This window comes from Panicum hallii, chromosome 3 (assembly GCF_002211085.1).
Source record: "Panicum hallii strain FIL2 chromosome 3, PHallii_v3.1, whole genome shotgun sequence".
Taxonomy (NCBI): domain Eukaryota; kingdom Viridiplantae; phylum Streptophyta; class Magnoliopsida; order Poales; family Poaceae; genus Panicum; species Panicum hallii.
In genome coordinates this window covers 154,723-178,237 of record NC_038044.1, presented here as the reverse complement: position 1 = coordinate 178,237, position 23,515 = coordinate 154,723, and the positions used below count along the sequence as shown (strand labels likewise).

General features: G+C 46.2%; 2 protein-coding genes, 1 long non-coding RNA gene and 2 pseudogenes across 4 annotated transcripts; 1 reads left to right on the top strand and 4 right to left on the bottom strand.

The window, feature by feature from the left end:
- Positions 1 to 371: 371 nt before the first annotated feature.
- Positions 372 to 1,028, bottom strand: LOC112884209 (annotated as a pseudogene).
- A 582-nt stretch (positions 1,029 to 1,610) lies between these two features.
- On the bottom strand, positions 1,611 to 3,969 carry LOC112886316 (macrophage migration inhibitory factor homolog). Of its 2 annotated transcripts, none has more exons than XM_025952185.1 (3): positions 3,634 to 3,969; positions 2,236 to 2,436; positions 1,611 to 1,951 (listed from the first exon to the last, which is right to left on the bottom strand). In XM_025952185.1, the coding sequence occupies exons 1-3, from the start codon at positions 3,964 to 3,966 to the stop codon at positions 1,916 to 1,918; spliced, it is 570 nt and encodes a 189-aa protein (XP_025807970.1). In that variant the 5' UTR covers positions 3,967 to 3,969; the 3' UTR covers positions 1,611 to 1,915. The 2 variants fall into 2 exon arrangements, with proteins under 2 accessions (XP_025807970.1, XP_025807968.1); XM_025952183.1 differs by lacking the exon at positions 1,611 to 1,951 and adding an exon at positions 2,026 to 2,146.
- A 141-nt stretch (positions 3,970 to 4,110) lies between these two features.
- Positions 4,111 to 14,182, bottom strand: LOC112886317 (annotated as a pseudogene).
- On the top strand, positions 12,560 to 13,257 carry LOC112886318. The gene is made up of 2 exons (XR_003227370.1): positions 12,560 to 12,698; positions 12,892 to 13,257. It is a non-coding gene; the product is annotated as an uncharacterized LOC112886318 (long non-coding RNA).
- A 4,160-nt stretch (positions 14,183 to 18,342) lies between the features above and the next one.
- On the bottom strand, positions 18,343 to 21,366 carry LOC112886315 (protein trichome birefringence-like 34). The gene is made up of 5 exons (XM_025952182.1): positions 20,314 to 21,366; positions 19,668 to 19,842; positions 19,364 to 19,572; positions 19,018 to 19,176; positions 18,343 to 18,899 (listed from the first exon to the last, which is right to left on the bottom strand). The coding sequence occupies exons 1-5, from the start codon at positions 20,748 to 20,750 to the stop codon at positions 18,551 to 18,553; spliced, it is 1,329 nt and encodes a 442-aa protein (XP_025807967.1). The 5' UTR covers positions 20,751 to 21,366; the 3' UTR covers positions 18,343 to 18,550.
- Between the last annotated feature and the right edge of the window lie 2,149 nt (positions 21,367 to 23,515).

Genomic DNA, 23,515 nt, shown 5'->3' with positions numbered 1-23,515 from the left:
CTGCGGGCCGAGGCAGGCGGCGCTACCTTGGAGCGGGGCGGCATGGCGGCGGGCCCGGGGGCGGGTGGTGTGGCGGCGCGGCGGCCGGGGCGGCGCAGCGGCAGGCAGCGCGGGGCGGCGTCGGACGAGGGGCGGGAGGAGGGGGGCGGGTTGCGGGATGGGAACAGAGGCGGGATAGAGCGGATGGGGACGGGAGGTGGGATAGAATAAATCTTTTTTCATAATCAGTGGCAAATGGGTAATCTTTTACCCCAAAAGCCACCGAAAGTAGAGTGTAGATGCTTTTGCATTTGTACTACGGCAAAGTTTAAGCTACCTTTTGCAAAAGCAAAACAGGTGCAAAAGTCGAACCAAAATGACCATGGCAGCCATCACACGACGTGTCCTCCTCCTCCTGTGCCTGCTATGGCGCTGGCGATGAACGACATCAGCGGGTTGCCGCTGCCACCCGCCTGGTCGCCCTCGTCCAGGAACAGCAGCTCCTCCGGCACGCGGAACGCCCCGTGCGCGCACACCACGCCCAGAGCCAGCGCCGAGAAGATGAGCGACCCCACGGAGGTCAGGAACACCACGCACGCCGGAGCATGCGATCAGGCCCCCGAGCACCTCCTTGTCCGAGAAGGTGCGTCCGAAGGCGGCGACCGGCGCCGCGTCGGCGGGGCGGAGCATGTACAGGAGGCACCAGGCGGCGAGCAGCGCGAGGAGCGCCGCCAGCGAGAACGGATGCGCGAGGAGCGACGCGCCCAGGGAGAGCGCCACCACCGCGGCGTAGTTCACGCGGAAGTAGGCCAGGTTCTGGCGCAGGCGGGAGGTGGCGTCGGACAGGGAGTCCGGGCGGGAGAGCGCCGAGCGGTCCACGAGCGGGCACCCGACAGCGCGCGCCGGCCGTAATCGAGGAGCCGGGACAGGAAGGCGCGCACCGCGGCCGGGTTGGCGTCGTCGGCGCTGGGGATGGGTGCAGGGGATGGCGTGGCGGCGGCCGGGACAACGACGGTGGTAGGGAGGAGAGGAGGGGAGGCCGCGGCCATGGTGGATCTGAGAATTGAATAGAAAGCCAAGCCACGCCACAGCCACCGCACCGACACGGTCGCTCCAGACCTCCAGTGCAAGTACTAGGCTGCACGTTTCCTATCAAGCCTCTTTATAGGAGTACATTCCAAATGGTGACCGGCTAGTACCAAAAAGCCAAGCCATTGGATTGTGCAAAATTCCTTGTCTATGTATATTTGTGAGTTCACAGAGTTTCAGAAATGCATAAAATCTTATTTCAAAAACACGCAACGCGATTTGGTGGGAAGGAAGGAATTCAACAAGCAGCAGCAAAAGGGTCGGGCAGCAGAGGACCTCTCCATTCCAGGTCAGGCACCCGACACAGTTTGGTCAAACACCACTGCCTACAACTGCAATGCATCTCCTCCATTTTTCCTAGTATCAAACAAGTACTTACTATATTATGCACTTGGTTCTGGAAGAAACTGGCAGCACACCAGCAAAGTTCTTCCCACCATACTTGAGGATCAAACCTCCATCCCCTTGCATTATTCCTTCCTTTATATGACTTTTTTCTTTTTTGTTACCTGGCACCAACAATATACCGTACTGAGCCAACAAAGCACAACAGCAGAGAGTGCCCTTGGAAAGTTACCATCCACTGTCCCCTATCAAACCAAACAATATAGGCGGAATCATTTCAAGCTTACTATTACCCAAAGGAAAGGAACAACCAAGATAGCCAGGTTTGCTAGGTTGCATTCAAACAAGTCTGCCCCAGTTCCACATAACAGTTTTCACTCCTCAGCTCACCACAGACGAACTGATACCTTCCAATTTTGTCCTTATTAGGCCATCATGCAAATGGACATGACATTAGCTAGCACATTTCCCTTCACCGAAGCCACGCCCACGGACCTCAAATCTAGAAGGTGGAGCCATTCCAACCAAAGTCTGAGCGCTGCATGATCAAAATAAATCTCACAATCATCATGATGCCAAGATATCACTGGAGCTAACACCATCTACGTAAGCAAGTGGAAAGGAAACATATGCAAAACTAGGAAGTTGTCATCAAACAACAGATGGTTATTTACATGATCTATTCTTGATGCAAAGCATGCAAACATTGAGCATGTTCTTGTGCAGGATAAGCCTAACAAAGAACAAAACTGAAATAAGAACTTGGTCATGGTTAGAACGACCCCCCAAAGCTTGAGTAAACAAGAAATAGTGGCTGCTTGCCTTTGAATCGTGGAACTTGAGGTAGAAGCGGGACTTGGGAACGGACAGCTTTGATTCCAGAATAGAAGCAATGCCAGCACTCAGCTTCTTGTTGACATCAGGGTTCAGCCCTCCAATGGAAACCAGCTCGCCATACGCTGCGGGCTCCTGGGTACCTCCAAAAGCCATAGGCACTGAACCCTTGACAACAACCATCACATACTGTGGAAGGATAAGCATTCCAGTTAATTCCTCAAGATGATAGTACCCAAGAGAAATGGCTTTGACTATAAATCAAGCACAGACAAACAAATAAAATCTAAATTTCAGCAATCTGAGCCTATCACCACAGGAACACTCACCAGGAACCCAAAGAAGGACAGTATGAGAATAAGGCTAATGTGGTCAGGTTTTGAATCCGAAGTATCCAGAAAGGTCATCTTTGTCCATGATAATAGCAAAGCAGCTGCCTGACTATTACTAACACTGATATGAATTGCTGATAGACATGAATTTTCAAACTTAATATAGATAAAATTGATGTCTGTAGTATTAGGGATAACGTAAAGGAAAAGCACATGCAGCCATGGTCTACAAATTTAACAGCGCATCAGATTAGTGCTGGAGAATGAATGGTACACTAGGGGTTGCTGGTTGCTGGGAATCTGGTCTAGAAAAATTGTGAGCATAGACTTTCATCAGTTAGTTTGTTTTAATAGATACTACATCTGTTCTCGGTGGATTGATGTTGCACTGCTATTCAACTGTCAGATTGGCAGGATAGGGATTAGGGAAATTGCTAGACGAAAGGCTTGATATCTCTTGTACTGAGTGATCACAGTGGTCACAATATCAATCCTAGATAGAAACTGGGGATGCTGTCTCAGACTATTCAGTTATCTGATTTTCTTCCTCAATGCTGAAACTGCCAAAATTACAGGTTCAATTATATATGAACTCAATTTATGAAGGATGGCAGTGATATGCAAGAGATTGCAGTCCCGTTCTAGTTGTTTAGATTGTTTCATGTAATATTATCAAAGTTTTCGAGTTCAGTGAGTACCAACATCGCAGTGTCCATGATAAACCTAGGTAATATTACCCCCAAAATAAAAGCCTTAGAGCTCAAAATCCGCATCGTAGCATTTATCAAAGGGGAATAGTGGTGGGAAATCGTGCTGATTCACATAAGTTCTCTTTAAACTACCATCCGTAAACAGACAGATTAATGGACTGATAGCCTACAGAAAGGTGCCATACAGTGATGCACATCCTCCTCAAAACCCTAACAGGTCCAATCACGAAATGGAAGCATATCCTACATATCACAAAACAAACAGATGCAAGGGGAGAGATATCCCTCCAAGAACAGCAGATAAAAAAGGGAACGAGAGGGGGAAAGGGAGAGGCGATGCTTACGGCCTCTGGCTTGCCGATGATGTTGGCGACGGCCTTGGAGGCCTCGGCGAGGATGGCGGAGGTGTCCACCCCCTCTAGGTTGACGTTGGTGGACACGTTGAGGCACGGCATCCTCGGCCCTCGCCGCTTCTTCCTTCTGCTGGTGGCTTGCTGGCTTTCTGCTCCGGCTGTGGCCGCCCTCTTCCTCCGCCTCTGCTTGGTTGCTGGCCTCCTGCCTCTCTCTATCTCCGGGGACTGAGAGTGACGGAAAGGAATCTCAACCAGGGTGGGCCGGTGGGCTAAACTTTGGAAGCCTGGGCCCTCAAGTCTTTTCTGCACCATGGGTTGGCCCATCGGCTTACTAGTATAGTCTCCACACACAATTAAAAAAAAAAGGCAACTTGCAAATCTTAGCAAATTTGCAATGTCCCACGATGCTGCACTTGCACAATACTGGAACAGGCATCTAAGATAATTCTATTTCAAGCAACCACTGAGTTACACGAATGCCAAAAATGTTTACAAGATACACAGATCCGAATGTTAGACAATTCATTTTATCATTTACATGCAGGATTTTCCAGAAGCAAAATTTACACGAAGGGCCTTCTATGGGAACGCAGCTTTCTTGTACATACATGGTAAACACTTGCAAGCTGTAAAGCCTCCTTCTCCTAGAGCAGGCATAACAAGAGAGCTCAGCTAGCTAAAACCAAATACAAGTATACTGTTTACATACTTCCACAGAGATACATCAGCTACCTTGTTATCTGCCACACAGGCCTTCTGTTACCCAGGGCTATATGGCCTGCAACCATATGCGTCTCCACCTTAATGTTGACAGTTGGAGATCACTTGAATATACATGGTCACATCTGTGCTTTACTCACTCTCTGACAAGATAGTTTCCCAAGGTCCACCTTTGCTCCCTAACCTGGAAACCACAAAAATCACTCTCAAGTCATTCTACTACCTATATTCCAGTATAAGAAGCAATAGACTGCTACAAAATGAATCATCAATTACTACCTCCAGAAACCAGCAATTGCTGGCAAACTGATCAATAGAGTAAGGCCAGCCCAGATGCCACCAAGACCAAACTTAGGAGCTGCGATAAGTATTCACTGATGAGACGGCCCCCGCAAAAAACTGAAACAATCAGATTCTATATGGTTAGCATGACAAAGCTGTGCTAAGTGATAACTAATGGCACGATAAGGTAAAACTGTTGGAGACAAAATAATGTGATAAAGTAAGAGCATAAATCAGAACCGTAGAGTATGCAGCATAGGCAAAGTCAGAAACACCATAGTAGAGCCCATCGGCCACAAATGCAATAGCATTTACCGGCTGAGAAATAGTTACAAACTGCAACAATCCAGCATTCACAATGTTAACATAAACTCCCTGCGCACCACTTGAGAAACTAAGCATCAATTTCTCAAAATTATCAGTACCCAAACTCCAGATTGGGCAACGTCCAAAACTGCAGGATCATCTGTAAACAGCAAGGACAAAGATCCAAAGCCAATGAGTAGGGTAGCAGCAAGTACAACACCAGTCACATCTCCAACCTACACCAAAAAGAGGAACAGTATCAGCTCCTTGAGGAAAAGGAGAAACTTGATGTCATTTCTGAATTTTTTCCAAGAAATAACTTCTTAACCTGCAGGACTCTGTATAAAACCATGCGGGCTTGCTTGTAATTCCCTTTCGCATATTCACTTGCAAGTAGAGCCTGCACAAATTAGGGATACCTCACAAGCAAACACACAGGTAAGAGATTTGATGAAAGGCACTAAAGTAATTTTGCACACCTGACCAGCAAGGGCTAGAGCATCATTCAGCAGAGAAATTGTTAACCACACTTGCAAGCATATTTCATAGCCAGCCATTGGAACAGGCCCTTCCCTTGCAGCCAGGGACGTAGATAATGTCAATGTCAGGAGTACTGCAATTGTTCTGCCAATTAGCAGTCCACCTGAAAATCGTTCAAGCTCAAGTTGTTTTCATAAAGGTCTATTGCACTAAGATGTAACACAGGGCTCTAAAAACAACTATCAAACAGAAATGAATCATGGATAGTTTTCTGTCCATTTGAATCAGTGCTTGCTTACAATAAAGCAAAATCATGACATGCAACATCCTTGGATATGAGCACGAGGGATATTGACCGACCAGAATTCAGGTAACAGATTACTCCATCTCCAATGATATTCCATGAGAACAGGTCTACTTCGTTACTCAGCTTCCAAAGGAGGATCAACGCTGTCAAGTACCTGAATACATGTCAACAATTGATCCAAATAGTTTAGGGGGTTCATAATTATATAAGAATAAATGATAATATGAGGAAGCAAAGATATTGAAAATTAATTTTATTGCTAAAAGATATAACAATGGGTCCAACATACTCAGAGGTCACTGTAGCCAAGGCAGCGCCGCTTACTCCTAGACCAAGTGGGAAGATAAGTACAGCATCCAGTATTGCATTTAATAGATTGCCAGCAGCTGTATGCATGATGACATCAGTTCCTTGCTTAACCACTTTAAATGAATTACATAAGGGCATCTCAAATAACAAAAAAACTGTTACAACAACAAATCATGTGTTTAAATAACAAGGTCCAAGAAATTCCAGATGGACAAAATGTTACGTGTTACAAAATTTGTCAAAATGAGCTGGCATACACATACCCACAGCATACAATGGTGTCTTCGTATCCAGGAATCCATGAAATGCACCCTAAGCTGCAAGTGCCACTATAATTTGTGGAGCACCATATGCCCTCAATGTAAGAAATTGTTCTGCTGGTGCTCGCATTGGTGAATCCTGTGTAGACAGTAAACAAAACAACTTATGTTCAGTAACAGTGTTTTGGTAGTAAATTGCATTGAGAATTAGCCACAGCAGCTACCATCAAGTATAACTTAAAGCAGTTGCAAACATTACAAAACCTTAAGGTCAGAAAAATTGAAGTAAATAGACCACAAGAAAGCTGGTTACATATACTAGATTCAAGAGCCTTATCCACCACAAATGAGAAAAAGGGTAAATAGGTTAGTTATGCTGTTTTGCTATAGGATTTTTGCAGCTCTAAAAGTACGAGTGATACGACAGGAAGATATCTGTGCTTAATTATCCCACGAGACTTAGACAATAAAGACATAAAGTGATCAAATTTTAGAACATAATGATGCCTACTACGCACTAATTGTTGAAAGGAACAGGATATTGATATAACCAAGGTTTTATCACACTATATCATATGTCCTTGTTTCATAATTACCTTACACACATTGTAAAATGTCTATTGTTTACAGGGTGATGAAAAGGAAATTTTCTTGGTGCTCCAACTACCAGCAAGCATACGAACATAAGGTCCAAAAACACACTTTCAGAGATTCAGGTATAAATTAGGAATAAAACAACTTCACAATGAAGCATCAAAAGTGGCACCTAAATAACCTAGACACTGGAGCTGCATAGACATTAGATGTTTCATGCGAACAGAACACGGAAGAAACACCCTAAAGTACACCAAGTGCGACATCAAGTTACAGAGAAGAACTAGATCCTATGAATCCGAGTATGCCAGTAAATTAGTCTTATGTACAACGGGTATACCAATGATGTTCATCAGTGTCCCAGATCCAACAATCAGTGCCACCATCTCCAACAATCCAATGCCGGCAGCTAGCGCCAAGGACGTTGAAACTGCCGGAAGAACCTTACGCTGTTGGCTTGCCTTCTTTTCTGACATCAAAAATTCATCTCCTAGGCGAGAACTAAACACTAATCAGTGTAATGAAAACGATAGGGATGGTTTTTCAGACATCAAAATAGAACTCTTCTTTTGCTTACTTTGTCCTGTGGTATTAGAACTATTGCCATTGACTGCCTGCTGCTCCGCAACAAATGATGTGGTGACATTAAGCAATGGCACATTGAACAGCTTGGATATCAAATTGAAGACGGAAGCAAACGCACCAACAGCCGCGAGTTCATCCGAGCCTGACAACATAGATGCACATCAAGTGATTGATCGATCCCCTCAAAGCAGTGGTAAATTTTTCATGTATTCTATTCTATACATGAATCTTGTACAGCCTGTGTAGATTGCTTTGAGTAGCACGATTCTGATTGTCAAATGAAGTTTAGTGCACTAGATTACATGGGTCGGCCTAGCGAGAATTAGGGGCTGTTTGAATTCCAGGTGCTTATAATAAGCCCTATCACATCGAATATTTTGATACTAATTAGAAAGACTAAATATAAACTAATTATAAAACTAACTGCATAAGCCCAGGGCTTATTCGCGAGATGACTTTATTAAGCCTACTTAATCCATGATTAGCACATGTTTACTATAGTATCATATGGGCTAATCATGGACTAATTAGGCTTAACAGATTCGTCTCGAAAAAAGCCTAGAGGTTATGGAATTTATTTTGTCATTAATCTATATTTAATACTCCTAATTAGCATCCAATAATAAACCCTTTATAATAAACACTAACCAAACCTACCCTTACGTATATGGCCGACGAAGGCGGTGTCGACGAGCGCCGTGACTGGGTCGGCGGCGAGCGCGAGCACGGCGGGCGCGGCGATGCTGATGATATCCGCCGCAACCCCGTCAATTCTGAGCCACCCCACGCAGCGCACCGGCCTCCGACTCTTCGTCATCCTTTCTCTCAGTCTCTGATCCCCTCGGTGCCGCCTCCTCCACGACGTCCGTGCGACCGACTTCCCTTTACGGCTGCATCGCGGGGGTCTCCACCAAGGAGTAGCGCGACGGGGGCGGCGGAGGCAGCAGGGCAAGGAGACGCGATTGAGCCCTGGGCATGGAGCTCGTATGGATGCGGTCGTCGGCGAGGTCGCCGCCATGGGCGGGCGAGCGTGTGGTCACCGTGGTGTGGGGGAGAGGAGACGCCAGTGTGATTGTGGATGGAATGCGATGCGGGCCAGCCTTTTGGGCCTCGGTGGGCCGGGCCCCCATTTTGTTGGAATGGGAAAGAGAAAGAGGACGATCCATCCTTGGCAGTCTGCTCGGCTGAAAAAGCACCCGCATCGCCGGCGACCTCAAAGCCGCCACCGCCATCGCCTGAGCTCGCTCCGGCCACCCTGCCCTCGAGGATTCACTGGGAGCGAACCATATCATGAGGTTCGCGGGCTGGTACCTGAAGATCGCGGCGGTCGGGGCCTCCATAGGTGCCGCCATGGAGCTCTTCATGATCCACACCGGCTTCTGTACGGTTCTCGCTCCCCTCAATCCCCCACTCTGCACCTCAGCATCCAACCCTCCCTCTTGTAGTTTCTTGAATCTTTTAATTCAATCATCAGACTTTCATGAATGAATTATCTACAGTCCAGTCCCCAAGTTTGGCTGTTGGTACCTTTTTGGCGGATTGAAAATTTTCCAAGTCCAGCTTTTCTGCTCTCCTAGATCCTACCGGCATTTGAAATTTGCTATCATCCAAATTCAGGCTAGTAGATGGTTTACCACTAAATCAATCGGCTTGTTTAAAACACCGAGAAGTGGCCAAAGGTTCCCAAAATTAGTACAAATAACTAACAGCTATCTAAACTGGACGGTTCAGTGCTCCCTCCTACTAACAACAATCTAAAGATTGGATATTTTAGCCGCCGCATAACTGGTTCAGATTACCTGGCACCATTCATTCTGTCAAGTTCATTTGGTTTCTCTATTGTTCACTGCTACACAGGAATGACACTTATATTTTTTTTCCCCGTATCCTACAGATGAGAAGGTGACTGTCTTGGAGTCAGAAAAACGAGCTTGGGGAAGCAGTCCAGAGGCCCAAGCTATGAGAGAAGCCCTAAATCCATGGTGCAAGCATGATGAACAACACAAGAAATAGTCATGAGTTATGAGTCATGTCAACTGTTTGCATCCTCCATTTATAGACCCCTTGAATGAGGTAACATGCATATGAATTGTTTGCACTTGTTGAATTATTTGTCCTAGATCTCTGAAATTTCTGGATGCCTGGATGGTACCTTCCTGTGAAGTTTAATAGGAAATTGCGATAAACATTTTTTCAAGGGAGAAAAATTCGTTGAGGGAACAACTGAGCTAAACTGTAACCGTTCAGACTGGATTTCACTTGTTATATTTTGTTTTAACAGCATATCAGTGAAGTTATAGGTTTAGAAAAGGGTGGAAATTGTTTGTTTCTTTGTATGATAATAATTGTATGCTACACGGATCATTCATTGAAGTATAGTTCCTTTTAGTTACTGCTCGCTGCAATAATCCATCTAGACCATTCTTGCAAAATTTAAAGATGTTGCATGTCATTTTGTGCTATTTGAAGAACTCATTTGACCCGTTGTTTGCTGTATCAGCATCACCTTGACAAAGATTGAAAAAGGTTATTTGATTATCATTTTCAGCACAAAGCTGACATGCTAGTCAGATTCGGTCTCCAAAGTTCTGCATACTTTATGTCATTAAGTATTATATAAAAACAGTATATATGGAGGATTTTGCACACAAATCCACTCAACCAGCAACAACAGTCCAAACTGATGCAATTCCATCTTGGGCCGACTTGTTAGTGTTAATGCCCTGTAAATTGAGTGCTGGTCTTGTAATTTACATACCAGCTGTTAATTTCAGATCATCTTGGTCTCTCCTACTTCCCTGAAATTGCTGGATGGTAGCTTCCAGGAATGTTTATAGGCATGTGCCAACTTGTACACGTCCACACTGGATTTTGCTTTATAGTATATTATTTTAACAATATAATAGCAAAATTATAGGTTAAGAAAAGGTGGCAGAGCGAAGTCCATTTGTTTGCATGATAATTGAATGCTCCAAGGGTTGCTTAGTGAAGTATAGTTCTTTTCCTATTACAGCTCACTGGAGGGGTCCATCTAGGCATCCTTCCAAAATTTAAAAACTGTGTTTCATTTTCTGCTATTTAGAAAACTCATTGCCCTCCTTATTTAATGTAAACAGTATCACCTTGGGAAAGATTGAAAGATAAGTTATTTGCTCTGAACTCTAGCATGTATTGAGTCATCATATATTACTACCTCGATACAAAATACATATCATTCTAGGATTCCTGTTGTTAACTTTTTTTTTAATTTGACCATCAATATATAAAAGACGATATAGATTGACAATGTAAGATAGATGTTACTAGATTAACCATGAGAAGTACTTTCAAAATGTTTAATTACCTTCCTTTGAAATGTCATATTTTCATTGGTCACAGGGTCACCTTTTAGGCCTTGTCGATGTCGTAAACAGCACGTATTTTGAATCGGAGAGAGTACATACCAACAGTAAATATGTAGAATTTTACACATCTCAATTCAACCAGCAACAAACATTCAAAGCTGATTTCATGAAATCTTGGGCCTACTTGTTAGTATTAATGCCCAGTAAATGGAATACTGGTTCTGTACATTCCAGCTGCTAAGCTAGTAATTTCCTATCTTCTTGATGTGTCTTGTGGTGGTACTCATTTCGTGTACCTATATGTAACAATTTCAGCTAAAACTATACCAAAATTGTGTACAAGCTAACAATGATTCAAAGCAGCAAGGCACTGGTCGAGGAGTTTCTCTGTTCAACTGGAAACTTGGTGCTTACAACTTGATCGACTAGCAGTAGTAGCATAAGCTGGTTTTGTTCTTTTGAATAGGACTATGCTCGATGCTAACCCCAGCAATGTGATGCAACCCCACACGAAGAAGGTGGTTGAGTAGCACCTCACCCCCATGCACATAATCATGGTGTCAATTGTGCCAGTGCGGTTATCCATTACTGACATCCTTTGTCCATTTGCGTCATATACCATGGCAGCAATCTGGCCGTAGAGGAATGAGCCCAGTGGGATATTGGTGATTAGGATGTTGTGATTCACACCGACGCTCTTCGGTCCAAAGAGCTCGGAGGTCACCGACACTGCTGCAGCGAAGATGAACCCTGAGCTTAGGCCAACTAGTGCTGTTCCTACTATCAGAGTACTTCCATCTTGTTGTTTCCACATAAGGAAAAAGGCCATTGGCATGGGCACCAAGGCAGCAGCAAGCCACCCTGTCCGAGCAAGTGACACCTTCCTGTAAACAAATTGTATATGTAGTTAGTTAGGAGGCCATGTGATGATGATTGATGAGATATAGAGCAAGATAGAAGGACCTGTGAAGGACGTCGGGGAGTGCAGAGAGAAGACGACCGAAGAAGGAGAAGGATGAGTAGACAGCAAGTAGCATGGTGAGCTGTGACTGCTGGTGCAATGATTGCGCAATCTGCCCCAAGTTGTTGCTGTATACCAGCCCGACAGTGGCTCCACAGAAGTAGGCTGTGTAGTAGAGCCAGAAGTCCACACACCCAATGAGCCTCTTTGCACTATGTTCTTCACCGAGCACCGCCAGGCGGCCCTTGTGTAGTAATGTTCCACAACTGCCCTGCAGCTGATGCTCCATTGTTATTTCCATCACGGCATCGGACTCTGTCTGATGATTGTTACTGATTAGTAGCGGTTTGTGTGGGTCATCATGGTTTAGTGGAGATGCAGGGTCAGGGCCATGTGCATCCAAATACGAGCAATTGGAGCAGGCAGGGATGATGAGAGGAAGGGCGAGGAGGACCATGGCGCCTGTGAGGATGACCCATGCAGCAGACCTGGTTGCGGTGAAAGATCCAAAGACCACCAGATATGTGCCAGTGACGAATGCGAGGATGTAAAGGCCGAGGAAGACACGCCTGTCATGATTGGGCATGCTGTGGTGTTGGCTTTCTTGCGTGTGGCAGAGGAGTATAGCTGGGAGCGCAAGAATAGAGATGGCAAAAGGGAGCATGGCATTGAGGAGGAGGTAGACAGATGGGGACAAAGGGGATAGGGCATTTGCAAAGAGAGTGTAGAAGGCGGCGCTGAGGCCATTGAAGCTTATTGAGAGGGACAGGGCCAGGGGGCGGTTGCTTGCGGAGAAGCTGCGTATGCAGAGGACAAAGCAGACCGTGTTGAACCAGCAGATGCTGCACCCTGCTATCAAGCAGACCAAGAACATCTGCAGTGCAGCATATGAATCAGAATATGATCGAGTAATTAAATTCACCATAAATTGCATGTTGTTGTTGTTTTTTGGGAAAAGAATTGGTTAAATTGCATGTTAATTGTGGCATCTTGACAGTTTAACATGTGTTACTACATCTTTGGCTTCAAACATTTGAGGAAAGTCTCCTCTCAAGAAAATTTGATGGCTAATATATATAGGTTATCTGCTGAATACTGCAGGAATGATATGTATTGTGTGCTTCGGGGGCCTATTTGATATGGAACGCATCTGGGGCTTGGGATTGTGGAAGTTTGCGGTTTCCATTCGTGTGCTGCTCCTGATGAATACATATATTAAAGGAAGGAAGGTGTGGAGTCGGTGGATGATGATGTGAGAATGGCTGCGATGCTTTCAGAGCCTGTTCCAGGGTGATACAGCCTCAGTTGTTTTTCAGTTGTAATTATTATTCTGGTGATGGTAGACTTATTTGGCACTGGCTGACAGGCTGAGAACATGCTGTATACATATGAGCTACATACTACGACCTACCTGTGCTGTACCAGCAGGGTAGTTGAGCTCTATTATTGGAGGGCCGGGAGTTGACTGGATGGAATTAAGTTATTGCTCGAATAGTTTGTGACTGTTGCAGTGCTGATCCCATCTCATCTCCTATTCTCATGCATGTCATCTCTTTATAAAGTCCCAAGTCATAAACTCGTGTGCTAAGTAAGACTTTATCAAAAATGTAACAAAAGGTGAGAAGGAATCTGACCGGATCGGATAACAAACGTAAGGAAGGAGCCGAGTCTTGCATTCCAAGACGAAAAGGAAAGGCAAAATTTATCTCACTCGTCTTTGGCTTAAAATAAGGAAGCAGCAGGGTGCGCAACCCAAGGGAGGAGGGATCGACGGGCAGCCATTCTTCCTCCCTCCCTCCCTTTCAGCTCCGCCATGGAAGTAATGCATGGAGCAAATATCATCAGTCGCCGTCCCTATCATCCGTCGCCATCTACACCCAATTTATTGCTATCCTTTTCTTCAGTTTGATTCTTCCTTCTAACGATGCGATTTCTACCACCTCACAACGGGGCTCGCACTTGAGCAGTAAATGGACACGCCATTCACCTACCTGCTCTAGCTAGCTAGCGGATTGCAGCTATTGCTTGTCAGACATTTCTGAGGAGAGTACTGAGTACATGTACATACCATCGGGTATGGGATTGCGGCGAGGTTGACGGAGACCAGGCATCCGTACTGCAGGGCGTATGCGGCGAGCCCCAGCACGGCGGCGACGAGCAGGACGGCGTGGAGGGGGATGTAGAGCAGGGCGAGGCCGGAGGACCAGCCGAAGGCCTTGCCCAGGTCGGAGGCGGTGGCCAGGTAGTTGAGCGCCTCCTGGGAGATGCCCAGCGACGACTTGAGCGCCGACGAGTAGGCCGAGAAGTCGAAGTTGGTCCCCGTCAGAGCCTGGATCCACACCGTCGCAACCAGAACAGCCCAACGCCGCCACGCCTCCGCTTCCCCTTCCATCGTCCTCTGCTCGCCGCCGCCGCCGCTCCGCCGACGACCACCCTCCTCCTCCTCCATTGGCATAGCAGCCTTGCCTTGCCTTGCCTTGCCTGTCTGTTGTTTCCCTCCCAACCTACCACCTCCTTGCTTCAGGAGGCTGCCGGCCTATAAATGCTATATATACGCATCCATACCAGCGCATAATTTCCATCTTCAGCCCCCCTCTCTCTCTCACACACACACATGTACATATCTTCCCTCCTTTTTTTTCCAATCAAATGACAAGCTGTCTTTTGTTTGGCCCGCGTTCTCCACAAAAAGTGTAATCCGAAACCGGCCTTTTCTTTGCAATTCGAATGATGAGTATTGCATTTTTTATTTTTGCAAAACACAGTACAGACTTACAGATACGTACGCACACTCACCCTTAGTGTGCAAACATCCTAGTTTCACTAAATGGCGGTCTTGTAAATATGTATGTACATCGATTATCTTTGCGCGAGCGCACACAACTTGTTTTTTAATTGAGCTAGCTGTAGCGCGAGATCGATCAATCAGTGTAATGGAACATCCGAACATGCGACAGAACATGGCTGTATGCTTGCTTGGTGCGTGATGGATGATCCGGCCGATAGCTAGATAGATCCGATCCATCAGTGTTTTGTTTTGTGAGCGGTGCGTGCATACGTGGAGGCAAACAAATTGAAATCCAAATCGAAATCAAGCTTGCCAAATAAACCAGCAGCGTGGTGGAAAGCTAGCAAAGAAAACCAGCTAAGCTAAGCTAGGAAGCGCCCAATGGACCGACACACAGACATTCCCCGCCGTGACACTAACACACTTGCATTGGTCGTCTGATCCGCCTCCATCATCAATCATGCATCTCTCCAGCTAGATCTGTCCCAGCTGACAGATACTCTTTTTTTCTTTAAAAAACATCAGTTGGAATGTAATGACAAAATTCATGTGACTTGTGACTTGCGGACGGTTTCTACTTTTTTATTCATTTTTTTATGTCGTATTTAGTACCGGTTGCTGCAAGCGGTACTAAATGATCCTGTATTTAGTACCGGGAGCGCGGTACCGGCCAGCTCAACCGGTACCCGGTACTAATGCTAATGCTAAGTTTTCTAGCAGTGAAAACATCAATTGGATCGGAGTGTAATGACAATACTAACTAATTAGGCTGCTATCTAGCTCAAACCAAACCCAGTTCTACATGCAAATAACTCGATGAGTTCCACATAGGTGAAAACCAAATCGAAATCCTATCATGCTAAATTTGTGAAAGATCATGGCACAATTCACAGCCAACATCTTGTCTAGCTGCAGCCCAGGAAGTACCGTGCTGTGACAGCAGATTCGAGCTCAATACGGGTGCCCGACGTGCAGTGGGGGGGATGGGGGCTGCAGGGGGAAGAGGAGCGGTTTTGAGCAGTTTCCGTGTTTTCCCGCTCAGGCATACGTGGACCATATAATGGGGTGGGGTCTTTCTTTTTATTCTTTTCGATGGCATGCTTGCGTAATTGGTAATCAGAGGCTGCAGTCATTGATAAACTCGGCTCGCCGGTGCCTTGGATACTATTTACCTCACCGTGTACCAAATACAAAATCTATTCTAATATCGTAGTTATTCTTACATAAGTAATTATTTCATGATGCAGGATATATTTGATCCTAATGAAAGGTTGAAGGTATGTACGAGACTATCTATGATGATGGTGTATATGTTGGATATATGACCATACGTAAACACGCGCCCACGCTGACATATATCTACGTGCTTGCATTGTACTCGTTATTGTTTGACTACTAACCAGGTGAGCTGTACGTACTCTGGTCAGTGTGGAAAATTGTTATCAATTTCTATAGCCGCCTCTGGTCATTTCTATAAGAACTGGTCAGAGGCAATGGCAATCTAATAAATACAACAAGCTACCTAGGGGCTGCTTGCTAGCATCATCATCATCTATGCGTCTGCATTCGTATTTTTGCGAAAAAAGTAATTTGTGTGTGCATGCGATGCGAGAGAGGGAAACGTATTTTTTTTTGAGGTAGATAGATGTCCGGATATCTGTGGATCGGATTGCCGTGGGCTCGCATATTATTATATATATATATAATAATATGGAGACTATTTAGGTAGGCTTTATATTATGGAGTAAATTAGTTTTTTGGATCTAATAAAAGTTGAGCTTAGTTTCTTGGCCCCTTCTCGATTGAACTTACTTATTTAGTCCACAAACGAGTTTCGTTTTGGTTCTTAACCCTTTCGTCCATTCCGTCTAGACCTGCCGTGAGCCGGCGCATAGTATGCTTAAAAAGACCAAAGTAGCCTTACCCTGACGCTCTTCCCGTACCCCAAGCACGGTTCTCCTTCTCTGCTCGACGAAGACCTTCCCCTTCCCCTCCTGAAGCTGTGCACCCCTCGCCCAGCGGCCCCTGCAGCCGTGCGCCCCTCGCCCAAGGGCCAATGCGGCTCTTCTCCGACCGTGACGCGCAGCGCCCCTCCAGCCGTAAGCCCGCAGTCCAGGGCCACGGTCGAAGCCGCCCCTCTGGCCAACAAACCCAAGCCACCAGCGAGATGGAGATGGCCAGCTTCGACGAGGTCCCGTCGGCGGATCCACCTGGACCAGCTCTGGATCCACCTCGTGGTAGGGAGCCGCGGGCCTACCTGGCGGCTGTGCCAACCATGGCCACGAGCAAGGCGGCGCGGGGCTAGCCGCCAGCCGAGCCAGGGAGGTACAGGGCAGGTCGTGCTGGGCGGCATGAGGAAGCCGAGCATGGGTAAGCGGGGCCTCCGGTCACTCACCGCCGCGGTGCCCCTTTCCGCCGCGCTCACCGCGCTGTCCTTTTTCAACGCCTCCTCCTCCTCGCCCCTCGGCAAGGCGGCGGCGGTGTTGACGGTGGCGATCGTGCGGGCCGGATTAGTGGCTTCGGAGGTGGCGCAGGCGCTGGCGGCGTGGATGGCGTGGGCGGAGGACGGGCTGCACGCGTGCTCAGGCGCCGCTCGTGTTGGGCCACGGCGAGGCGCACGTGGGCCGTGCGGGCTGCGCGGCCATGGCCGCCAGCGCCGTGGCATGCGTTAGCGGGTTCGGCGCCGTGAACCCCATTGCCGGGGTCCTTGCCAAGCCCGCGGACGTGCTCCTCACCGTCGTCAACTACAAGATGCTCTGAGCTCTCACGTATGCTGTTCATGTTCTACCGTGTGCAGGCCCCCCCCCCCCCCCCCCCCCCTCTCTCTCTGAGTGCACAGTATTTTGTTGTGTGGATATGTTGGTATACTCAATACTGTATGACTCGCCGTCTTTGCACAACTGTATATGTACTAGTGTGTTGCGTATCCTCTGTTCCTTAGTTTAGGCTTTTGCATTTCCATTACGATATGTGTGGAACGGATCGATGGATGTCGTGATAAATCTATGGATCAACGCATATAATTGTAGCTGCTGGCGCTAAGGTAAAAGAGTTATTTCAGGTTGCTTTTGACACCGTTAGTCTGTCAAACTAACCGGAAGGGTCAAGAAGCAAAACGAAACTCGTTTCTAGGCCAAACAACCAAGTTTAATAAAAAAACAGGCCAAGAAACTAAGCTCAATTTTTATTAGGACCAAGAAACTAATTGATTCTATATTATGTGTATGGCATGGGTTAGCCCACTGGGCTTCCTTCCCTCCCATGGGCCATGGCCTATCTCCTCTAGTCCACTGCCATGTCGTCTTTACTCTCTCGGCTCTCCGTCGACTCATCAACGGCGGCGGCGGCGGCGGCGGCGGATAACCAGGCTTTCGAAAGCGGCGGCTGTGACCGGTAGAAACGTTCCCATGTTGATCTGTTTGCGCAGCCAGCCGATGCATGGCACCGAGTCTGGAGGTTGGCTGCGACGGCGTTGTGCTGCACGCGGCGATGGCATCCAGGCTCGATCTACCTCCGCTGTGGGCTGCTGCGCGCGGCGACAAAACCTTACTGCTCAGGTTCCATTTTCGTTCATTTTCCAATGCTGAAACGTGCTGTTTTTTTCGGCTTGCTTTACTGCTTGCCTGGCCTCTGAATGAATTCTGCCTGCTACTGATTAGTGATTAGTAAAGGTGGTTGAGGTAACTACTTCCTGTTAGGTGCTTACCTAGCTCTAGCTTCAGTGAGGCAAAAATAATGTCAGGATCATACATCTAGGACACCTATTAATCCGTAACTTGTTTCTTTGTAATGGCAGAATTCGTGTGGAATCTCCACAATTATATGGTGCTCTGTCTGTCGTAAGCAAACAACTAACTGTATGAATTGCGGGCCTTTCTCTGCAACAAAGCAATCTACCTTAACCTAGATGGAGTATGCCATTTGTACATCATATGTAGTAGTACATATATATACTCTGACTGACGTAGTCGGTCATTTGTACATGAGGTAGCCGTACAAGAACTCGTTCCAGACATCAGGAACACCCGGGAGGCACCAGTGCGTGCAATCCGCGTAGCTGGCTGGGTTCGCCATCTGTTCTTTTGTCAGAGGGGCGAATTGTTTCCTGAACACCGTCGGGTGTCCGTCCTTGCGGTAGTCAGACAACTCGGTGATATTCAGTATATCGAAGCGTATGCCCTTCTTCTCCAACGTCCCAAAATACGACTTAGCCTTATCCATCATACTGTAATCTGTCCCTGCCGCTTTATATCCAACTTTGTAGATCGGTTCTGTCTCATTAAGGCATTTGTTCCTGTCCACTCCACCCCAGCAGCTAGCCCTGAGAAACATATATGCATCTTGGATCACTTTCAATCTTTTCACGGGCATGGTGGTATGTACTACTGTTTTACTTGTGTTGGCACAAGATGCGGGAGTAGTGCTTGTGTTGAACTCACCAGGAATGTGTAGGTGATGATCCTGCGAAAAAGATTCTAGTCTTGTTCTTATCGATGTTCTCGCCCAGCCACTCGGTTAATTTCTTGAGAGCTATCTCGAAACCATCCAGCATTTCTACTTCCTCTAACCTTGCATCACCATTCTCAAATGAACCATACCTGCTCAAAACAAAAGATGTTGCAGATATTCATTGCCTTTGAAAACTCTTGCTAGTTTGTATTTTTTTCAGTTCTGGTAACTTCAAAACTATGTGAAATAGGCAATGCGATAGGATAAGGTTACATGACCTCACGTCACCTTACCTAGGTATGAGTAGGAACTAGGAAGGGAAACGAATGAACTTACATGACCTTCATCCTCATGTCATCCTTATGCTTCCTCCACCACACGTAAGAATTGAAGATAATGATGTCAGCATCCCTCCAGGCATTGGCATGCTTCTCGATTCTGTCTGCCCTTATAATCCTGTACTCCACACGGTGGATAATGGGGTCATCACTGTTGGACTCCACCAGCAGCGGCGACCAGTAGAAGTCGATTGTCGCATTGTATTCCTAAAATAATAAAATGAATAATGGTTTCTCAAATTGGCTGATGGAAATCATTGGATTTTATAGTAGCCTGTAGATTTATGAAGGAAAAAACATACAAATGCCTTGAAGGAGATGAGTGAGCCATTGCAAACACGCATCTTGAGCCTGTTGTCAGGTATAGAAGCCTCCACCATGCACACCAGGGAAACCCATTGGTTCCTGTTGAGTGAGTCGCCCACAAACACCAATCTCTTGTTTCTCAGCTTTTCAAGCAGCCTGGTGGCATTGAATCTGTTGACATGGAAAAATTCCAGGCATGGTTTCATATACACATGCATTCTAAGCTTTTATCAACGGCTGAATTTTATGCAAGATACGATCTCCTTTCTAGACTTTCAAGCATATGACATGGAACAGTTAAAAATAAGTAGGTGGGATTTTTCCTCGCCAGTGGTCTTTCACTGTTAGTTAATTATCTAACCACCACAATCAGATCAAATTTTCCTATCCTAACACTAGTAACAACTAGTATTTTTCTCTCTCTGCAGTTCTGTCCTGTGTTTTCTATTTCACTTACAGATGAAGTGAATGTTTCCCTGCTTCCTTGCATAAAACACAAAAATTTACTTTAAAGAATCATAACTCTCTGATTTTGACACATCTTGTTGCTGTAGTTCTTCACCTCTAGATTTTTCAATGACATGAACAAAACTGAGCTAGAAATACTCCCAACTGTATTAGGGACATCTGTTATAATCATACCTAGGAAGGTTGCATCCATAAGGTTGCCATCTCCAGTGCTGGTACATGACATCCTTCCTGCCATATTTGTCGCAAGACAACTCAGGGAAGATGAAGGCGCACTTGAGTCCAGAGTACAATGGGCGGGACACGTTGTCGTAGGCCCACCGTCCTGTTGACCAATTGCACTCCTCCTTAGTGGCATCTGGGAGCTCAGCTGTCAACGGCACAGGTGCTTCCTTCGCTCTCAGTTGTTCATGGTGCTCAGCCTCCAGCTGCACCTGCGTTTTTTGGTGTTCATGCTCGACCACCATTGGCACCTGCCCTTCCTGGCCTTGGTAGAACAATAAGGTGACGGAGCCAACAATGATGGAGAAGGCAACTAGGGAGTTGATGATGCTCCTCAGTCCAACGGGAGAACTGAAAACCATCATCTTGGGGTTGGCTTCTGGCTTCATTCTTCTTCAAAAAACTGTGGTGCACTGCGTAGCTCCCTCTTTTATTGTGCGCTCTCTGCCTCTCTAGGTCAATTGGTAGAGGTTCATTATTGCTAATCAAGTAACCTGATACCTGAACACTGACCCTTGGGCCAATCATACCAAGAGAAACAGTGTCAGAGTGTTTGGTATGTATATGGAGGTGAAGCTGAAGCCCTACCATCATCAAGTCTTTTAGAATAACTATTTCAGAGGGTGAGAGGAAGGCATCTTTTTCAACATGGTGGTGCCACCATTGTCTGCAGTCCTTTCTAAACTGATCATCAATTATTTGCCGTGGCTTCTGTTTTAAATAACAAAATCAGTTGTACCAACATGATTATTCAGTATGATGCATGTACCTCGTCTGGTTAAATGGAAGGTCATAAATCACGAAAATATTGTAGCATGCATCAATTTGGTTTGGTGGTGAGTCTTCAGATGGTGAACTCTACTTGGTGCTAATAGTGAGTAGTCTCTTTTGCCTTGTGCAGCTTCAGCGTATGATACAACTAATTGAGTGCCTCCGAAGACCAAATACAGGGTTAGGTGAAATTGTGGTCTGCCTTTTGCAGTGTTTGGTTTTGGTACCATGTTCTAACCATTGAGGTCTATTCTAATGACAGTGCTTGGGCTTGGCTGTTAAGTTGCACATGATGTTAGATTGCTGATCATGTGTGGCCATTTTCTCAGCAAAAATTGTTTCTTTCTGGCAGGTACGATAGCTCTTTAAACTTTAAAGCATGGAGGGTGAGGAGAAGCGTTCAGGAAAACATCTGCAAGCAACCCTGGAGAATGGTAAAATCGTTACTGATTTGTAGCACATGAGATGAGGGGGCCTTACAAAGCTTAAGATGAGCTGGGTACACACACAGTAGCAGTAGTGAGCTGCCAACATGGGATTCCTTTACCTAATGCTTGCTACTCCACATGGTTCCCTCAGGGATCAGACTGGGTACTTACTGAAAGTCCAAGGAGAGTCAGTACAACTGCTATGGACATCAGCAAGTATGCTCTTGTCATATTGTTCTGGATAGAGAGCCATGTAAAAGGCAACAATTAAGTGGGCTTCAGCTAGCTGCAAAGGCAGTAGTAGTTGAATGCTTTCCGTCCCCACGATGCCCAATACAATATATGCAATGAATACATCTACCATCCTGGACCATAACGTAATTCGTTTTAGATTATTCTCTGAATGTAAGTTTTTTACAAGACTTGGAGAAATTTGTTCCCCATTTTTCTTCTCATACATGTGCCCTTTCTAAGTAAATAATAGTCTATCTTTATCATGAATAAATGAGGCAGTTTGCAATTCCTCGGGGGAAAACTGGCTTGCATTTGCAGGGATCCTATGGCTTCCGGAAGATGGATAAGCTGTACACTTATAAAGTCCATTAAGGCCCTGTAACAATAGAAATATTGCATGGGTCCAAATTAGAGATCTGAATTCAACAATTTAAAAAATTAAATTCAACATTTTATGAAAAATCGACCAACATTTAAAAATAGTAGATTCAACAATTTTCAGAAACACATACACTACCTTCAATATTTTTTACAAACTATTTCAACATATTAAGAGAATATATTCAACATTTATCAAAACCTAATCAACTTTTTTTCAAAATGGATTGTCTTCTTCTCCGATGGCGGCGTGGCGAGTGGGGCCGGCGGCGGAGCGCGGCCAGGCCGCCGGCGGCGCACGGGGCCACGAGAGCAGGGGCAACGCACGGGGCCGGCGGCGCACAGCCAGGCCCGCGGAGCCGCGGGGGCTGGCACGCGGCGGCACGGTGGAGGCGCAGGGGCAGCATGCAGGCCCGCCGGCGGCGGCGCGGGGAGGCCGCAGGGGCGGGGGCGGCAGGACCGAAGCAACAGCGGCGCGAACGGAGGCAGGGGAGAAGTTATCTTAGCGTTTTGGATGGAGAAGATCCAATGGATATAGATTTTCGTAGGAATCTCAAACAGCGGGGAAGAAAAAAAATTTCCGGAAGATGTATAGGATTCCCGGCATTTGCAGGGATTGGATTTTTTTAGAAAGGAGGTTAAAAGAATTAAATTGAGCATGGGATTTCTGCACGCCCGGCAAATGACAAGTGTGCTGAGTGATAATTGAGTATTCTTAATAATCTTTCCATTTGCTCTTATAGGCATGTACCCGCCACGGATAACCCTCCTTTACACATACCACATCGTACTTATGAGACTTGCACTCGACTCTCGACTGTTTTGAACTCTCGTATAAGAGAGAGACCAACACTTAACAGATTTCTTCACCTCATCAATTGAGTGGTACCTCGCACCCTCGACAACTTCGTTCTCCCTGCAATCCCAAGGCACGTTGGGTCCATCATCTATGATAAGATGACTGAAGTCGCTGCTCACCCATTCTTCAGGCACATCCTCATCATCATCAGACGAATCGGCATTCATTGCTTCATCCAACTCACGATCTTCGTCTCGCAGCTGTTCAACAATACGGGGAATGTTCTCCCTCTCATCAGCCACGTATTGAGGTGCTGCGGTGCCACCTGCCTCAATGTTTGTCTCCTCAACTTCTTCATCCCCCGCAGCAGCTTCGATGTTTATCAAAAGCTGTTGTTACACACTGACAAGGAGTACCAGTGGCTATTGCCAATAACTTGCATTTTGCAGATAACTTAACCAGTCATCGTTGCTTGCAAATGGCATCAGCTCCCAGATCAAAACGTGAGTGGTACGATTTATGACGCACTCAACACTCACAGTGC

What these genes read in the sequence shown, in the direction of transcription:
- LOC112886316 (XM_025952183.1), bottom strand. Translation starts at nt 3,966, where the DNA reads ATGGGCCAACCCATGGTGCAGAAAAGACTTGAGGGCCCAGGCTTCCAA. An exon ending in TCATCGGCAAGCCAGAGGCC is followed by an intron (nt 2,437 to 3,633) that starts GTAAGCATCGCC and finishes ATCCTTCCACAG; the next exon opens with TATGTGATGGTTGTTGTCAA. An exon ending in TCAAGTTCCACGATTCAAAG is followed by an intron (nt 2,147 to 2,235) that starts GCAAGCAGCCAC and finishes GTTCTTTGTTAG; the next exon opens with GCTTATCCTGCACAAGAACA.
- LOC112886315 (XM_025952182.1), bottom strand. Translation starts at nt 20,750, where the DNA reads ATGAAGCCAGAAGCCAACCCCAAGATGATGGTTTTCAGTTCTCCCGTT. An exon ending in TATGGATGCAACCTTCCTAG is followed by an intron (nt 19,843 to 20,313) that starts GTATGATTATAA and finishes CCATGTCAACAG; the next exon opens with ATTCAATGCCACCAGGCTGC. An exon ending in GACATGAGGATGAAGGTCAT is followed by an intron (nt 19,177 to 19,363) that starts GTAAGTTCATTC and finishes TGTTTTGAGCAG; the next exon opens with GTATGGTTCATTTGAGAATG.